The following is a 16,384-nucleotide window of genomic DNA, read 5'->3' as shown; positions in this document are numbered from 1 at the left end:
TTCACAGACTTAGAAAAGACAGACTTTATATCAATAAGTGTAGTTCAGTCATCGGTCATCTGGTGAACCGGGCCGGTCAGCCGGCCAGCCTGTCGCTCAGGTAGCTGGAGGTCTTGGCGTCCTGCAGCAGCGTCTTGGTGACGTCGTACAGGCCGTGCTGGTAGGCCAGCCTGTAGCGGCTGTACGTGTCATCGCAGTGCGACAGCAGGCGCTTGACGTTGGCAGTGGCGCTGCTGGGAGCGCCGTCCAGCCTGAAACCACAACAACATCATCAACACACAGACGATGTTACTGAGGAAACAGCCCTCTGACGGATGAGCCGCCTTACTTCTGGAAGATGTCCTCAAACAGGCTGGAGGTCAGCGGGCGGTGGCGTTTGAGCTCCTCCAGGTAAACAAAGTCCCCGTTCAGGATCACCTGCTGGTACAGGATCTGGGCCCAGTCCGGACTGTAGCTGTAGGCCTCGGACACCACGAACACCTGAGAGGCAGAAGGCAGAAGGCCTGGATGAGAGCTGCTGCTGTGTGGAGGGCACTAAGAGTTTCAACGTAGTTTCAGACGCTGACTGGAAACAGAAGTTGGTGTAAAGTCACGTTTCAGTCTTTCTTAAGTGTTTCAGTCATAATCTCCTCAGACAGTCTCATGATATTAAAATGGTTGTAAAAATAATCCAACAAGAAGCAACCATGTGTTCAGTCATGTAGAAGAATAACCTAAACCCACCTGGTAGCATCGTGGCAGCGCCGTGACGGCGTCCAGCAGCTCTGCAGGTCTCAGGTTGACGACCCGCAGGTCCGACTCCTGGTTCAGGAAGTGCAGCTGCAGAGCGACCAGCTTGGCCGTCCGGACGCAGCGGCTCGCCTGACGCACACACGAGTCCTGAAACACACACACGGAGGTAAAGTCCTCTCAGAGTCACACTCTGCTCTCTGGATTTTCAAAATAAAGGTCCTGCTCCTCTATGGAAACAGAACCATCATGACTAAGTAGAACTAGAACATGTCTTTTGTGCAGAATAACAGTTATGACGACATCAGTCATTCAAAACAGATGAAGTTCTTTGATAATTCATTTTTAAAATATAATCTATATATCCAACATGTTTACAAGTGTTACCATTGTTGGATAAAAATGTTATTTTTGATGAAATATCATTTTTCTGACCGAAGCTTTCGTCACACATGTGTTCAAGGACCGTCGGAAAGATGAAAACATCTGCCGATAATGAAGTGTTTTTTACAGCTTCTTTGATGAACGGTGTAGTTTTGTCGATTGCTTAAAGAACACATGCTTTTGGTTCCTCTGAAGTTGAAGGTGGAGACGTTCAGGTACCTTGGAGAAGCTCTCTGCAGCGTCCCTCAGGAGACCCAACGCTTTGACCAACGAGCTCTTCAGATCAGGAGTGACCACTGTTTAGAGACAGGAACACCAGTGTGACTGATGAAGGATGAAGTATGTGTATATATATACTATGCATGTATATACATGTATGCTCTACCCCAGGCCTGAGACTCGATGATCTTCAGCTGCGTCCTGGCCGCCATCTCGTGGTTCTCTCCGATCTCCCTCCTCATGCTGAAGCACAGAGCCACCATGTTGTGTTTCTCGCTGTCTGCGGGGAGGCAGCGCTTTATGTAGTCGAGCAGGGCCGTCTTCAGGCTGGAGCTCTGAGACCGGTTCATGTGGAGCAGAGACGCATCGGCACGATGCTTTAAACACTCACATGTAGAGGTGTGACGGACAGTAGTCGCTCAACATTAACCATCAGAGTGTAAATAAAGTTTATCGTTAACCATCAGAGTGTAAATAAAGTTTATCGTTAACCATCAGAGTGTGAATAAAGTTTAACGTTAACCATCAGAGTGTAAATAAAGTTTAACGTTAACCATCAGAGTGTAAATAAAGTTTAACGTTAACCATCAGAGTGTAAATAAAGTTTAACGTTAACCATCAGAGTGTAAATAAAGTTTATCGTTAACCATCAGAGTGTGAATAAAGTTTATCGTTAACCATCAGAGTGTGAATAAAGTTTAACGTTAACCATCAGAGTGTAAATAAAGTTTTAACGTTAACCATCAGAGTGTGAATAAAGTTTAACGTTAACCATCAGAGTGTAAATAAAGTTTAACGTTAACCATCACAGTGTAAATAAAGTTTAACGTTAACCATCAGAGTGTAAATAAAGTTTAATGTTAACCATCAGAGTGTAAATAAAGTTTAACGTCAACCATCAGAGTGTAAATAAAGTTTAACGTTAACCATCAGAGTGTAAATAAAGTTTAACGTTAACCATCACAGTGTAAATAAAGTTTAACGTTAACCATCAGAGTGTAAATAAAGTTTAACGTTAACCATCAGAGTGTAAATAAAGTTTAACGTTAACCATCAGAGTGTAAATAAAGTTTAACGTTAACCATCAGAGTGTAAATAAAGTTTAACGTTAACCATCAGAGTGTAAATAAAGTTTAACGTTAACCATCAGAGTGTAAATAAAGTTTAACGTTAACCATCAGAGTGTAAATAAAGTTTAACGTTAACCATCAGTGTAAATAAAGTTTAACGTTAACCATCAGAGTGTAAATAAAGTTTAACGTTAACCATCAGAGTGTAAATAAAGTTTAACGTTAACCATCAGAGTGTAAATAAAGTTTAACGTTAACCATCAGAGTGTAAATAAAGTTTAACGTTAACCATCAGAGTGTAAATAAAGTTTAACGTTAACCATCAGAGTGTAAATAAAGTTTAACGTTAACCATCAGAGTGTAAATAAAGTTTAACGTTAACCATCAGAGTGTAAATAAAGTTTAACGTTAACCATCAGAGTGTTCCATGATGATGCCTTCAGGCTCTGCTCAGTGAATGTGTGAGTGTGTGTGTGTATGTGTGTGTGTGTACCTGTCCTCTGTCCGTGTCCATCTTCTTCCTCAGCAGCATCTCAAAGCGATGGTTCTGATGCAGCAGGTCGAAGACGTACGTCATCTCGTTGTACCTGCCGATACCTGTCAGCAGACGCACCTGCACACACACACACACACATAATTCTCTTTAGCGTCATTCTAAAAAATACCAAATGGATTTATGTATTTTGATTTGAGAGTTGGAGGTCAAACCTCCACATTGACTATGTGTGTGAGAGAGTGTGTGAGTGTGTGTGAGTGTGTGTGTCAGTGGGCGGGGCTTACCAGCAGGCTGTAGTGCTCCCCCGGGGCCAGGTAGGTGTGGCTGAGGTGTCGGGCAGCTTGCAGCACTCTGACGATGCCCTCCATGTTACAGGTGAGACTGAAGCAGTCGTGAGCCACGACCAGCAGCTCCACAACTACAGGAGGCAAGAAAAGGGGTTCCTAGTCTCTGATCACGTTTCATTAAACAACCAATCAGAGGAGAGCTAGCAACGTTAGCAGCACCGCCAACGGCTAACTTCAGTTACAGTATGATGCCTTCAGGCTCTGCTCAGTGAAATGTGTGTGTCTGTCTGTGTGTGTGTGTGTGTGTGTGTGTGTGTGTGTGTGTGTCTGTCTGTGTGCGTGTGCGTGTCTGTGTGTGTGTGTGTGTGTGTGTGTGTGTGTGTGTGTGTATATGTATATGTCTGTCTGTGTGTGTGTGTGTGTATATGTCTGTCTGTGTGTGTGTGTGTGTCTGTCTGTCTGTGTGTGTGTGTGTGTGTGTGTATATGTCTGTCTGTGTGTGTGTGTGTGTGTGTGTGTGTGTGTGTATACGTCTCATACTGCAGCTCAGGTCTCTCAGTGGAACAGTGTTGAGGTTCTCCAGCAGTTTGACTCCCACCAGGTTCGGATCGTCACACAGTTTGAAGAGCTGGACCAGAGAGTGACGCCCCTCTGACGGCCTGAACACCTGCCTCTCTGCTGGGTCAGACACGCGCACGCGCACGCGCACACACACACACACACACACACACACACACACACACACACACACACACACACACACACACACACACACACACACACACACACACACACACACACACACACACACACACACACACACACACACACACACACACACACAGTCCAAACCAACATTAGTCCACAAACCAATGAGTGACATCACGACGACTACATCCACTTCTTATAAACTACTTCGATCGGACCTAGAAATGAGATCACAAGAACATGTTTTCCTCACTCTCCTGTCATGGCTTCCGTACAGTCGACAGTGAAGTGAAAACATCCTGACAGAACTCACCGGGCTGCAGCTCCTGGGCGGAGGAGGAGGAGGAGGAGGAGGAGGAGGAGGCCAGCAGCGCCTGGACCACAGCTGAGGACACCAGCTGGGCCACAGAGTCTGCAGAGAGACCCTGAGCCTTGATGAAGAGCTGAGCTTTCCTGAAGCGCTCCGGCTGCTCCGACAGCAGCAGCTTCTCCAGCACCGAGCGAGGCTCCTCCCTGCACATCTGGCTGAAGGAGCACTGCAGCTCCTGGAGAAGGAGAGAGTACCGCCGGTAGAGGGTCAACGTGAACCTGCTCTACGTGCTTGTGAATGAGGACACTGGTCCCTCGTGAGGGTGTGGGTGGACGTGGTACCTTGGAGAGCTGGTAGAGGCTGAGGACCTGTTTGCAGTAGTTCTTGCCGTTGCCACACTGATCCACCAGCTTCTGGAGCTGGACGGCGACCTCGTCTTCGGGGAGGGGGAGCATCACGAAGGACGACAGGCTGCTCATCGAGGGATCTGGAGGAGAGAAGATGTGTACCTTATGGAGAAGAAGTTCAATTTACACTTTTCAAACAGAGTGGTGTTCTTGGTGTTAAAAGTTTCATTTGGATTTAGAAGTTCAGTTGTTGTTGCATAATAATAACATACTTATAATACTAAGAAGAAGGAGAAAGACAAGCTTACAGCTGGTGAGGCTCTTCTTTGGCTGAACCTCTGAGGCCTCCTGCGGTTCAGGGTCCAGGTCTCCAGAGGCTAGACCTCTGCAGCGCAGCACCACCCACATGTCCCAGTGATACAGGGAGAAATACCGGCAGACCCGGCTGGCTTCGTGGATGCTGCCTTCCTCTAATAACTGACCAATGAGAGCAGCCAGAGCGCTCCTCTCCTCCGGACTCAACGGGGCCTCGCTGTTCAGCTCCTCCTGGTCCTCACCGGGACCGGGGAGTCCCTCCAGACCGAGCCACCTCTCGCTGTTCAGGCCTGATATGCTGGAGAAGGAGAACTCCCTCATCAGCACCTCGCACGTGTTCATTTCCGGCGTGACGGCGGACGGCGGCAGGTTGAAGACGCTCTCCTTCTCCATGGCGGCGGCGAGGACGTGTCGTCGCACCCGGCCGATCCACAGCTTCTTCTCCAGGCTCTCCAGCTGGTCCCCGGGAGCCGGGCTGAGCAGCGAGAGCCAGCGGGCGGCGAGGCAGAGCAGCAGGCAGCGCTCCTGGACGTCCAGCAGCTCGGTCTGAGCCTCCGGCGGCGAGGCGGTCACCGTGTCGGCCTGAGACAGGAAGAACCGGGAGGCCGATTCCGGATCGGCGCTTTCAGCCTTCAGCTGCTCGTGACACCTCCTCCACAGACCGACTCGCGTCTCCAGCCTCCTCCACTGGCGCTTGGACTTCTGGGAGTTTACCTCCTGGAGCAGCTAACAGGAAAAGACAGAAATACAAACAAACATCGTTCCACCGATGCTGAATCATTTACAATTAACTGACAAATATAAGAGATGTCTTAACACATGACATGAAACAAACAAGAGGATTATGAAAATAACAGTGTGTAATGACGACAATCTGACCTGCAGGTGGCACTAGAGGGAAGCTGCAGTGTGTTTGCAACAAAAGCTCCGAACAGAGAGAATATTTGACCGACATGGAGACTGAAGAATGTCATCTGTGAGTGAATGTACAACCTGAAGCTCAGCTGTCTAACCCTCCCTGTGGTCCGTGTGGTGGTCCGTGTGGTCCGTGTGGTGGTGCGTGTGGTGGTCAGTGTGGTGGTGCGTGTGGTCCGTGTGGTGGTCCGTGTGGTGGTCCGTGTGGTGGTCAGTGTGGTGGTCCGCGTGGTCCGTGTGGTGGTCCGTGTGGTGGTCCGTGTGGTGGTCCGTGTGGTGGTCAGTGTGGTCCGTGTGGTGGTCCGTGTGGTGGTCCGTGTGGTGGTCCGTGTGGTGGATCAGACCTGGCTGAGCAGCAGGCGGTGGACGGGCAGCCCGGCCAGCAGGGCGACCTGTCTGGCTGCACTGTAGCGCCCCCTGGCCTGCAGGGCGTCCACCGCGTCCTGGAACTCCTCCTGCTGGACGGAGGGAGAACTGCACTGCAGCAGCCTGGGAGACAGGCTGACCTCTGACCCCTGCAACAGCTGGCTGAGCTGACTCAGCTTCCTGAAGTCTGGACCTACACACACACACTCACAGGATTAACAGTGTGAACTGTTCTGGGCTGACGGGCTCTCTCCTGACGGCTCTCTGCTCTCACCGTTGGATTTGAGGAGCTTGTCGACGTCGGCCAGCAGCTGCAGCAGGCGGTGGAGGTCGTACTGGGAGGAGCAGCGCTGCAGCATGGTGAGGAGCAGCACGGAGGCCTGGCTCTCCACCCACTGCAGCGGGAGTCCACCGGGGGGCGCCGGGCCTCCGTTTCTCAGCTGCACCGGTAAAGTAGAAGAGAAAAGAAGGAGAGCGTTTGCTTATCGATCGTCGTTCTGGTCGGATTTACCAACTACACAAAGTGTGACACCACCAAGAAAAGAGTTTTAAAAACCTGCTGAGCACTGCTGACATGTGTCATGGCTCTGGTGCGTGCGTGTGTCAACAGATATGAACGTCTGTGTTATTGGTGCGATGCCTTACAGTGATCAGCGTCCTCTGGAAGTCCAGCAGCTTGGCTTTGGCCTCAGAGAAGCTCCTGTAGTCACAACACAACTCAAACATCCTCAGCACCAGCACCAGAGGGCAGTCCTGAGACACACAAGCATCCGTTTGTTGAAGTCAGTCAAGAAAAGTCATTTTGATTTCTTTTGACTTTTCATCTCTTCTCAGGTTTTTTACCTGCTGGAAGAGCTCGAAGCCTCGTAGGAGGGGCCTGACGTGGCCCCGCCCCAGCAGCGTCCTCCAGATGATTGACAGGTCGTGTAGCGTCCACTCGTGGTGCTCGGGGGCTTCGGCCAGGTGGGCGGCGGCTTCTCCAGCTGCGACGTCATCGACGGAGGTCAACAACCACGCACAGAGGCACGGCAGTAGCTCCGCCCCCTGTCGGAGCGTGACGGGGTTAATGAGTGATTAGCATCTCTAATGATCACATTTATGATCATGTGACAGCAGAATGTTGAAGCTCTGAATGTGTAACTCTATTGTTCAGGGATCGCTGTGTGTATTTCGTCCCGTTACCTGTTGACAGGCGGCCATTACAGCCAGCGTTGGGCAGCGTTGCACCAGCGCCTCCTGCAGCAGGTACCTGCAGGGCGCCGCCTCCTCCTGGCTCTGCAGGAGGACCTGGAACAGCTCCCTGGGGGACTCCGGGCTCCCGGGGGCCTCCTCTGCATTCAGGGACACGGGCTGCTCCTCAGAGCCACGGGGCCACCCCCTCTGGCTGCACACCTGCAGGTCCTGAAACGCCAGACTCAGGTGGGCCTGCAGGGCGGGGCCAAACTGAGCTGCCAGTGACTTCACCTGGTGGAGGAACCAAATATGGTCAGAGGAAGGAGCTCGACACGAAAAGAGAAATAACACAACAGTAGAAATAACATCCAACGACTGAGGTGTGCAGGTGTGTGTTCACCTGCTGGGGCGGGAAGCTGTGCAGCTGCACAAACAACAGGAAGTGGATGAACTGTCCGTCATCGGTGCAGTGGGCGGGGTAAACAGAGCTGAGCTTCAGACTGTGGAGCTGACAGAACTGAACAGGCAACGCCCACTCCTGAGCCGCCTCGTAGGACGACCTGCAGGAACACACACACACACACACACTTCTATGTGCGACCCTCACAACTATCAACACTGAGAAGTCTGGGCCGTAGAGACTCATGTTTACCTGCTGATGCCCTTCTGCTCCAGGCTGTCTGTCACTGCAGCTTCCAGGTAGCCAATCAGCTCTTCTGCTGCTCCAGGCTCCGCCTCCGCCAGCTTTACGCCTTTAGACGCTGAAAAGACACAAATCAGTGTGTTTACCAGTGTGTAGCTGCTGTGTGTGTGTGTGTGTGTGTGTGTGTGTGTGTGTACCCAGAGGGTGGAGCTGCTGTGTGTGTGTGTGTGTGTGTGTGTGTGTGTGTACCCAGAGGGTGGAGCTGCTGTGTGTGTGTGTGTGTGTGTGTGTGTGTGTGTGTGTGTACCCAGAGGGTGGAGCTGCTGTGTGTGTGTGTGTGTGTGTGTGTGTGTGTGTACCCAGAGGGTGGAGCTGCTGTGTGTGTGTGTGTGTGTGTGTGTGTGTGCGTGTGTGTGTACCCAGAGGGTGGAGCTGCTGTGTGTGTGTGTGTGTGTGTGTGTGTGTGTGTGTGTGTGTGTGTGTGTACCCAGAGGGTGGAGCTGCTGTGTGTGTGTGTGTGTGTGTGTGTGTGTGTACCCAGAGGGTGGAGCTGCTGTGTGTGTGTGTGTGTGTGTGTGTGTGTGTACCCAGAGGGTGGAGCTGCTGTGTGTGTGTGTGTGTGTGTGTGTGTGTGTGTGTACCCAGAGGGTGGAGCTGCTGTGTGTGTGTGTGTGTGTGTGTGTGCGCGTGTGTGTGTGTGTGTGTGTGTGTGTGTGTGTGTGTGTGTGTGTGTGTGTGTGTGTGTGTGTGTGTGTGTGTGCGCGTGTGTGTGTGTGTGTGTTTGTCTTTGTATCCCGGTGGGGACTTTGACCTGACTGCACACAGACCCATGGGGACTCGTGTCACCGTGGGGACAAAAACTGAGGTCCCCACCGGCAAACCCCTCCTACAAGCTTCAGAACAGTGTCTAGACATGCCCCATGTAGTTTTCTCAGAAGTCCCCTGGAAACCATTTTCAAGAAAAAAATGTGTGTGTGTGTGTATGAATGCTCCCCTAGTGTATACACACTAGTACTGCAGTCCCCATGAGGTAGGCTGTTCTTGAAGTGTGTATCGCTGTTTGTCCACTCTCTATTGCCCCCTATTGGTCAAAAGTAGTATTACAGTTTGGGAATACACTTTAAATGTGTCTTTTTGACCAAAGATAAGCATGAATGAAATGCTACATTTGATAAAAAATAAATATATGTATAAATAAATAAATACACAAATACTTAATATTAATATTGATATTATTTATATTGCTATAGTTTTTTAAAAATTTGCATGAAAACAACGATAACCATAATGTATATTGTCTATATATTTCTCATGTAAAATGCCTGTTTTAAGTTTCTTCCATACAATTGTAATGATATTTTACCACAATTCATTATCTCATCATTGATATTATTGACAATAACAACAACAATTATAATAATAGTCTATATTTGATTTATTTTGCCATGTCAGAGGTGTAAGATCAATAAGGTCTTGTTTTGTTACACTGCTTTTTTAAAGCTAACTTTTAAACAGTGCTCACTGTTCAATGACAATGATATTGATGATAACAGACAAATGCAGGTTTAGAGTTGTATCCATAAACATAAAATAGGAGTAGAAAAGACATTTTCCTTTAAATCAATACAGCAGGATGGTTTGAGGGGCGGCCATTTTCATGTGTACACTTACTATTGCAATCGTTATATTAGGCTAATCTCCGTGTAAACTACATATGGCAAGTTGCGGACTCACTGAGGAGAGGTTTTGCAGTAATGACTGAAAAGACAAGGGGAGTAGTAACATCACAAAGCATAGAGAGTCGCAACTTAATGCTTCATCCACACACTCTTGTACAGCATGGGAAAGCACATTGATATAGCCAGATGCCGTTCTTGAAGTCGGAGAAAAATAAGTCCCATTACTCCCATTATTCATTCACTTGTTGGCGTGTGTGTGGGCTGGTGTCAGCAATGTCTTGCTCCTTATTTATTTATGTTTTATGATTTTGGACTCTACAAAATTAATTGAATTATTTATTTATTATATCTTTAAGCATGTTATAGCATTCTGTGTCAGTTTTTGATTTGATTGTTCTATTATTATACTATTCAAATGCTATGCATCTTCTATAGTAGGTCTATAATACGCCAACTGAAACAGTATAGGGTTACGGTGGTGTGCTTGTATATTTACCCATAGTGTTAATACTTAAAGTGCTTTCCTGTTATTTGTAGCCTATAGTATCACTCTAAAACATATTTTACTGTACGATGCCTTCAGCCTGAAATCAACAGGGTGTGAGCTATTTATTCAGGTTTTAGGAGCAGCATATCAGACAGGATATATTACGCAGCAGGATAAAGAGTCGTGAATTTCTACATTGAATAAAATATACTAGGATAGTTTGGGTTTGGTTGTCCTCCAAGGATATTTGAATATTTTTGACTTAAAGTATGCAATTTGACATCATTTTGGACCACTATTACGACCATAGATAACGCTGCAAAAGCTAAAAAATAAACTTTCTGTATAGGGAGTTAGGGCGAGGGACTGTTAGACCCAGCGATGCTGCTGGCCACCAGCCCGCTGTTGTGACCATCTTCTGTAACTAGTGAAGCATTTAAGCATAGTGGAATTAGCAAGCTAGCTAACTAGCCAGTTGTCTAGTTTGCTAGCCAGCTTGCTAATTTAACAATGCTTGAATGCTTCCCTATTTACAGAAAAGTAGCCACCCAAGTTGCTACTCATCTGGCTGGTGCTGAAAGTGGGCCCTTCTACATTTCACTCTTTGGTGTACCATGATTTATTTTTCGCACCAGCAGTTCTCACAAGCAGCTGCGAGCTCATAATGCTTTTCTGACCTCTTCATATCAGTTTCTCTGGATGAATCATGATGGCAATTCATAACAGTGCAGTGCCAGTGTTTTTGCACCGTGCTTAAGTATGCTTAGTATGATTTTACAGGGCAAACATTTCCAGAAGAAACAAAAGGTCAGACAAAGCCTGTGATACATGTAAATAATGGAATAACTCCCTGCCTGCTCAGGAGAAAGATAAGCTACCTAGCTCAGTAGCTAGCCATCTGTCTCTGGAGCTAAGTCTGCTCTCTTCCAAGCTGCAACAACACTTAGCCACACAGACGTGCGTTGTCATTATAACAACTAACTCTTCAATAGACCACGGAAAACCGTAAAATGTATTTCTATGGTGGCACCCCTTGTAGCTAGCAAAGCTCATTGTAAGTTGTTTTGTAACAACTAGCTATATGGTGGCTACAGGCCTCATTTTTTAACTCTTACTTTGAATATTCCCGTGGTGACCTTCTGATCTAATGCATGGAATCTGAGGATAAAACTCTCTTGCGCACAACACTATATATATACTATAGGAAGAACTTGGAGCAACATTGCATTGGGGTAAGGATAAAAACCCTGACTTTGTGTCCCGCCCTTCCGGACTGCCGAGTTACGATTTTCCAAAGTTCTGTACAGTTTCCCGTAGTGATTTATGGCATTTTGCATTCATTTGGCTTAAATAGACGTTCAGTTAATACCTAGAAAGCAATGGGCTAGCATGCTGACAATTTCACAGTAATTAAATCTTTCCACATAGATTGAGTGGTATGAAAATCAATGGGAAATTCCGTACACCTTTCCTGTAGTAATTTATGGCATTTTGACTTTATCTTGACTTTATTTGGCCTAATTTCCCCAGAAAAGAATGGGCTAGGAGGCTGACATTTTCACAGAAATTCAAGCTTTGCCCATTCATTAAATGGTATGAAAATCAAGTGGAAATTCCAAACACTTTCTCCATAGTGAACTATGGATTTTTGACCTAAGTTGGCCTAAATTCGCATAGAGAACAACGGGCTAGGACCCTGAAAATTTCACAGCCAGTCGACCTTTGGCCAAAGACCACATGGTATGAAAATCAAGTGGAAATTCCATACACTTTCTCCATAGTGAACTATGGATTTTTGACCTAAGTCGGCCTAAATTTGCATAGAGAACAACGGGCTAGGACCCTGAAATTTTCACAGCCAGTCGACCTTTGGCCAAAGACCACGTGGTATGAAAATCAAGTGGAAATTCCATACACTTTCTCCATAGTGAACTATGGATTTTTGACCTAAGTCGGCCTAAATTTGCATAGAGAACAACGGGCTAGGACCCTGAAATTTTCACAGCCAGTCGACCTTTGGCCAAAGACCACGTGGTATGAAAATCAAGTGGAAATTCCAAACACTTTCTCCACAGTGAACTAAGGATTTTTGACATATGTCGGCCTAAATTCGCATAGAGAACAACGGGCTAGGACCCTGACATTTTCACAGCCAGTCGACCTTTGCCCACAGATTAAATAGTGCGAATATCAATTGGAAATGGACTGTGTTTATTTCACCCAACAGAAAGGATTCGAACCAAATGACACTTATCTTCCCAAGTGGCCGAAAGCCAGTTTACACCAGTCTTTTCTCTAACTTTTTATACTTTAAAACGGGGTAGAGTTTTGAATCCTTTTCTCCTTCAAAGAGGGGCTCGTCACCATTACATACCTATAATCTGGACGTCGTAACTGCAAGTTAAGGTCCCCAAAAACAGCCACAAAGGGCTTAATTGGGGCCTTAATCCCTTATATTAGTGGATTTTTTGACATATGCAAGAATGGCCATAACTTCTCAAATATGGATCCCAGAACCCACATATTGTGGACACACATTGTGGACTAGGCCTACAATAGGATCACCTGAATAAAATCCCTCTAGATTATCTAGAAAAGATTTTTGCCTGTATCAAACTCCGACTTCAGCATGGGGTACACGTCCCTAAACTGTACACCCTGTCGCACTCTTGGTGAGATTAGACCAACTTTTACTTCTGAAGATGTCAGAGCCCTGCTTTTTTAATATGTTGTAGACAAGCCCCAATGAGGCACATTCAAGTTGGATGGGACTCCCTAGCACTTAGCATGCCTGCGCGGGAAGAGGGGCAGTTGGCCTACATTTGAATGGGGCATTTTGAACGATAAAATGAATGGAAAGTGATTACCCAAACGGCCCATCCTTCAACTAGTCATAACTTCTCACAACATGGTTGAATTTGATGGGATATTATGAACTGGGTAAACTGGGTGAGATGGGTGAACTGGGTGAGATGGGTGAACTGGGTGACCTGGATGAGATGGGTGAACTATGGATTTGTCACCGAACTCGGCCCAAATTCCCATAGAAAGCAATGGGCTAGGACCCTGAAAATTGAACGGTCAGTCGACCTTTGGCCGATGACCATGTGGTATGAAAATCAAGGGGAAATTCCAAACACTTTTCCCATAGTGAATTATGGATTTCTCACCGAACTCGGCCCAAATTCCCATAGAAAGCAATGGGCTAGGACCCTGAAAATTGAACGGTCAGTCGACCTTTGGCCAATGACCATGTGGTATGAAAATCAAGGGGAAATTCCAAACACTTTTCCCACAGTGAATTATGGATTTCTCACCGAACTCGGCCCAAATTCCCATAGAAAGCAATGGGCTAGGACCCTGAAAGTTTAACAGTCAGTCGACCTTTGGCCAAAGACCATGTGGTATGAAAATCAAGGGGAAATTCCATACACTTTCTGCGATGGTACACTTTCTGCTATGGTAAACTCCGTACACGTAGAAATTACGGCCTTTTGACTCAATTCTGCCTAAAGACACCTAGAAAACAATGGGCTAGGAGGCTGAAATTTTCACATTAAGTCAACCTCTGCCCCAAGATGAAATGGTCTGAATATCAACGGGAAATTCTGTACAGTTTTCCCATAGTGATTCATGGCATTTAGCATTTATTTGGCTTAAATAGACGTTCAGTTAATACCCCTAGAAAGCAATGGGCTAGCACGCTGAAATTTTCACAGTCAGTCGGCCCTTGGCCACAAACCACGTGGTATGAAAATCAATAGGAAATTCGGTACACTTTTCCCGTAGTAATATATGGCATTTTTCTTAATTTTAAAGTTATTTGGCCTAATTACCCCATAAAACAATGGGCTAGGACCGTGAAATTTTCACAGTCATTCCATCTTTGCCCCATCGTTAAATGGTATAAAACTCAATGGGACATTTCAAACACTTTTCCCATAGTGAACTATGGATGTCTCTACCCAGATGACACTTATGTTCCGACATGGCCTTCAACAGTCTTTTCTCTCAAAATGTCCACTTTAATTTAAAGTAGAGATTTGATTCATTTTCTCCTTCAAAGAGGGGCTCGTCACCATTACACACCTATAATCTGGGCCTCGTAGCTGCAAGTTAAGGTCCCCAAAAACAGCCCCAAAAGTCAAAATTGAGGCATATGACCTCATCTTTCGGCCTGTTTTGGCAAGTGAGAAACGGGCCATTAAATCGTAGTGAAAGGTTGGAACTGCCTGATTTTTTGCATAAATCAGTCGCCTGTGATAAGGTGATGCAGGATCTAAAGCGAGATATCTGTAGAACCTTGGGAAAGCTAACTTCCGGTAGCAGCATGCTAACGACTTGAATCCAATTGAACCTTGAAGAGGGTCCTGTTTTGTCCATCATATGTGAATTTCATCAAAGAAGGCCATTGACAAGTGTTTTAAAATTGATCAATATTAAAAAGTGGTCACAATCCAGATTTTACCAGTCTTTTCTCAAACTTTTTATACTTTAAAAAGGGGTAGGGTTTTAAATCCCTTTCTGCCTCAAAGAGGGGCTCGTCACCATTACACACCTATAATCTGGGCCTCATAGCTGCAAGTTAAGGTCCCCAAAAACAGCCACAAAGGGCTTAATTGGGCTCAATTGGGGCCTTATTCACTTATATTTTGGCATATGCAAGAATGGCCATAATTTCTCAAATATGGGTCCTAGAACCCCCAGATTGTGCACACACATTGTGGACAATGCCTACAATAGGACCACCTGGAAAAAATCCCTCTAGATTATCCAGAACTGATTTTTGCCTGTATCAAACTCAGACTTCAGCATGGGGTACATGTCCCTAAGCTGTACACCCTGTCGTACTCTTGATGAGATCAGACCATCTTTTACTTCGGAAGATGTCAGAGCCCTGTTTTTTTAATATGTTGTAGACAGGCCCCAATGAGGCACATTCAAGTTGGATGGTACTCCCTAGCACTTAGCATGCCTGCGCGGGAGGAGGGAATTGGCCTACATTTGAATGGGGGATTTTGCCAGGATAAAATTAATGGAAAGTGATGACCAACTGGCCCATCCTTCAAATAATCATAACTTCTCACAACATGGTTGAATTTGATGGGAAATTGCTTGGCAACATTCCCCTTGATGACTTGAATAGGAAAATATTGCGGAAAAATCTGCAGACCCTCTGGAATGCTATCTCCTGTTAGCAGCATGCTAATGACTTGAATCTAATTGTACCTTGAAGAGGGTCCTCTTGTGTCCATCATATGTGAACTTTAGCATAAAAAGCCATTTACAAGTGTTTTTATTGCACCCAACAGAAACAGCAACATGTACACATCATTAACAGTCTTTTCATAATATGTTAGTTAAATACACATATAAATACTTCTGTTGAATACAATGGCTTGTAAATAGTTGTAGTTTCTATTTTATGAATATCAATGGTTGTATAATTTTTTCAATAGTTCAAAAATGCTTCTATTACTTAACTTCATTAGAAATGCTTGTTTCATTTCAATGTCCTTTTTTAATTGAATTTTTTTTTTTACATACTTTATACTAAATTATAGTTGAGCAATAAAGTCTCAACTTAAGCAGGTATTTTATGTAATCCTTCCGTTTTAGTAATTACTATTACCTGTCTAAGTTATTAACAACGGCTGCAGACCAGGCCGAGCCTCAGAGCTCCCTCATGCTGATCGTGACCGAAGGAGTGGGGGATGGGTGAGGTTACGGTGGGGACAGTCAATGTCATGTTCTGTGTAAAGTACCTTAAGTTTCATTGCTGACATTACACAAAACCTGACGTTTACCATCATCATGGGGACCATGGCGTGGCCCCTCCCCCATCAGTGCATGCGCCCGTGGAGAGGTGACTCACTGCCTCAGACTGTCGAGCGGCTCCACACACATGTAACTTGACGGGCTAGCTGTGGAACCTGGATGGAAATGGTAAGTTTTTAATTATTGTCCTTGCTCCTAATGTTGGTACATGTACTGCCATATAAAAAGAGCTGTTGCAATGTGCTGGAAGTTAACCGAGATGGACAGCTAATATTAGCTAACACTAAGCTAACATGTGCAGCTAGCATGTGCAACTAACAGAGCTGTGAGTGGAGCTGGGTCTGGATAAAGGTGGAGGTCTGAACAGACGTGAGTGCAGCTTCCTGCTGTCACAGTGTTTTAACACATTGATATTCAGGCTAAATGTAGCCTCTGCTCCAAGGAGATGAACTATAGCAACAAGGGCTCACATGTCCTC

At 46.0% G+C, this 16,384-nt stretch overlaps 1 protein-coding gene across 1 annotated transcript in view; it reads right to left on the bottom strand.

Moving 5' to 3' along the window:
• Window positions 1–76: 76 nt before the first annotated feature.
• Window positions 77–16,384, bottom strand: part of spg11 (SPG11 vesicle trafficking associated, spatacsin) — a gene marked incomplete at its 3' end in the record, with an annotated part of 35,797 nt that continues 19,489 nt past the window's right edge. Inside the window, exons 23-40 of the mRNA XM_079270408.1 lie at window positions 7,972–8,080; window positions 7,720–7,879; window positions 7,329–7,610; window positions 6,990–7,190; window positions 6,792–6,899; window positions 6,421–6,586; window positions 6,125–6,339; window positions 4,859–5,591; window positions 4,545–4,690; window positions 4,207–4,438; window positions 3,726–3,863; window positions 3,183–3,316; window positions 2,896–3,015; window positions 1,499–1,667; window positions 1,333–1,409; window positions 724–879; window positions 329–480; window positions 77–251 (exon numbers count right to left, since the gene is read on the bottom strand). Of these exons, the coding sequence (XP_079126534.1) occupies window positions 77–251; window positions 329–480; window positions 724–879; window positions 1,333–1,409; window positions 1,499–1,667; window positions 2,896–3,015; window positions 3,183–3,316; window positions 3,726–3,863; window positions 4,207–4,438; window positions 4,545–4,690; window positions 4,859–5,591; window positions 6,125–6,339; window positions 6,421–6,586; window positions 6,792–6,899; window positions 6,990–7,190; window positions 7,329–7,610; window positions 7,720–7,879; window positions 7,972–8,080 (3,473 nt within the window). The remainder of the gene's footprint in view (window positions 252–328; window positions 481–723; window positions 880–1,332; window positions 1,410–1,498; window positions 1,668–2,895; window positions 3,016–3,182; window positions 3,317–3,725; window positions 3,864–4,206; window positions 4,439–4,544; window positions 4,691–4,858; window positions 5,592–6,124; window positions 6,340–6,420; window positions 6,587–6,791; window positions 6,900–6,989; window positions 7,191–7,328; window positions 7,611–7,719; window positions 7,880–7,971; window positions 8,081–16,384) is intronic.

The sequence above is a fragment of the Melanostigma gelatinosum genome, assembly GCF_949748355.1.
Source record: "Melanostigma gelatinosum genome assembly, chromosome: 1".
Classification (NCBI taxonomy): domain Eukaryota; kingdom Metazoa; phylum Chordata; class Actinopteri; order Perciformes; family Zoarcidae; genus Melanostigma; species Melanostigma gelatinosum.
The sequence above is the reverse complement of the archived record's forward strand: the minus strand, read 5'-3'. Positions and strand labels throughout refer to the sequence as shown.